The 1,040-nt window shown below is 43.1% G+C and overlaps 1 protein-coding gene across 1 annotated transcript in view; it reads right to left on the bottom strand.

Annotated features, from left to right (window-relative positions):
• Nucleotides 1–50: 50 nt before the first annotated feature.
• sars1 (seryl-tRNA synthetase 1) overlaps nt 51–1,040 on the bottom strand; it is a gene marked incomplete in the record, with an annotated part of 8,693 nt that continues 7,703 nt past the window's right edge. Inside the window, 1 exon segment of the mRNA XM_035657065.1 lies at nt 51–1,038. Coding sequence (XP_035512958.1) covers nt 912–1,038 — 127 coding nt within the window.

The following is a 1,040-nucleotide window of genomic DNA, read 5'->3' as shown; positions in this document are numbered from 1 at the left end:
GAAAAAGGTTGGGAACCAGTGCCGTAGACTCAGAATGAAAACACAAAAAACAAGTTCCATATCAACTGTATTTAATATTTGTTTACAGTGAGTGCCACTTCATCAATGCTTGATCATATATATATCTTTATATTAGCAAGCGCATACGGACAATGTCGATGTCTCGATCATAAGATAGTGAACAGCATTATGGTCAACAATGACGTCAAGCAACAATGGTCGAAGATGATGACTGTGTTCAGAGACGACAAAAAGGGAAGCCTAAAACAGACAAAAACCTGATCACCTTCACACGATCCTCAATTACGGTAGTTTGATCAGCTTTAAAGCCGCTTCAGACGCAAAGTAATCAACCACATTTTATAGCAAAGATGCAGGTTTTGGTCTCAACAAAGAGCCGATGAACAGAGATTTCAGACAGTTATTGATCAGTTTTACAAAAACCACACCTTTCACTGATTACAGGTGCCGAAAAGCTGGAAACAAACGTGTACCTGTGTATAAGCAGTGCTTTATCTGCACTACACACCAGTCACAGAAACCAGAAATGCTGCTGCTGAATATCTGAGGCTTATCTGTTTGTTTTAGGCTCAGTGTTGCTGTAGATGGGAGAAAAGGACAGACAGGCGGTCAGTGGACTCTGAAGTGGACTGTAGATGAGTGCAGAGAGAGAGAGATCCCTTTTCATTGAGTGAGGAGAGGAACAGCTGAGATGAATGACACCAACCATTCAGACAGACACAGATGAGATGGAGCCAGCCTTCTTTATCAGCTATGGATTACATTAAGTGCCTACTTGACAGATTTCCCCATTTTCTAACCATTTTAGTTCATCATTACTTATGAGGCTCTATTCCATCACTTTCTATCTGTGTGGTTGGTGAAGAGACGCTGCCGTCGTGTGCTGGAGTCTATGAGTCGTTGACGGACATGGTCTCCATGGCGTTGGGCAGGTTCTGGTCTCCTCCTTCCTGCTTCTTCTTCTTCCCCCCTCCTCCCTGCTGTTTCTTTGCTTTCTTAGACATCTCCTGGTCGATAGG

Source organism: Morone saxatilis, unplaced genomic scaffold, assembly GCF_004916995.1.
Source record: "Morone saxatilis isolate NCDOM2014 unplaced genomic scaffold, NCSU_SB_2.0 Contig15, whole genome shotgun sequence".
NCBI classification, from domain to species: Eukaryota; Metazoa; Chordata; class Actinopteri; family Moronidae; genus Morone; species Morone saxatilis.
The sequence above is the reverse complement of the archived record's forward strand: the minus strand, read 5'-3'. Positions and strand labels throughout refer to the sequence as shown.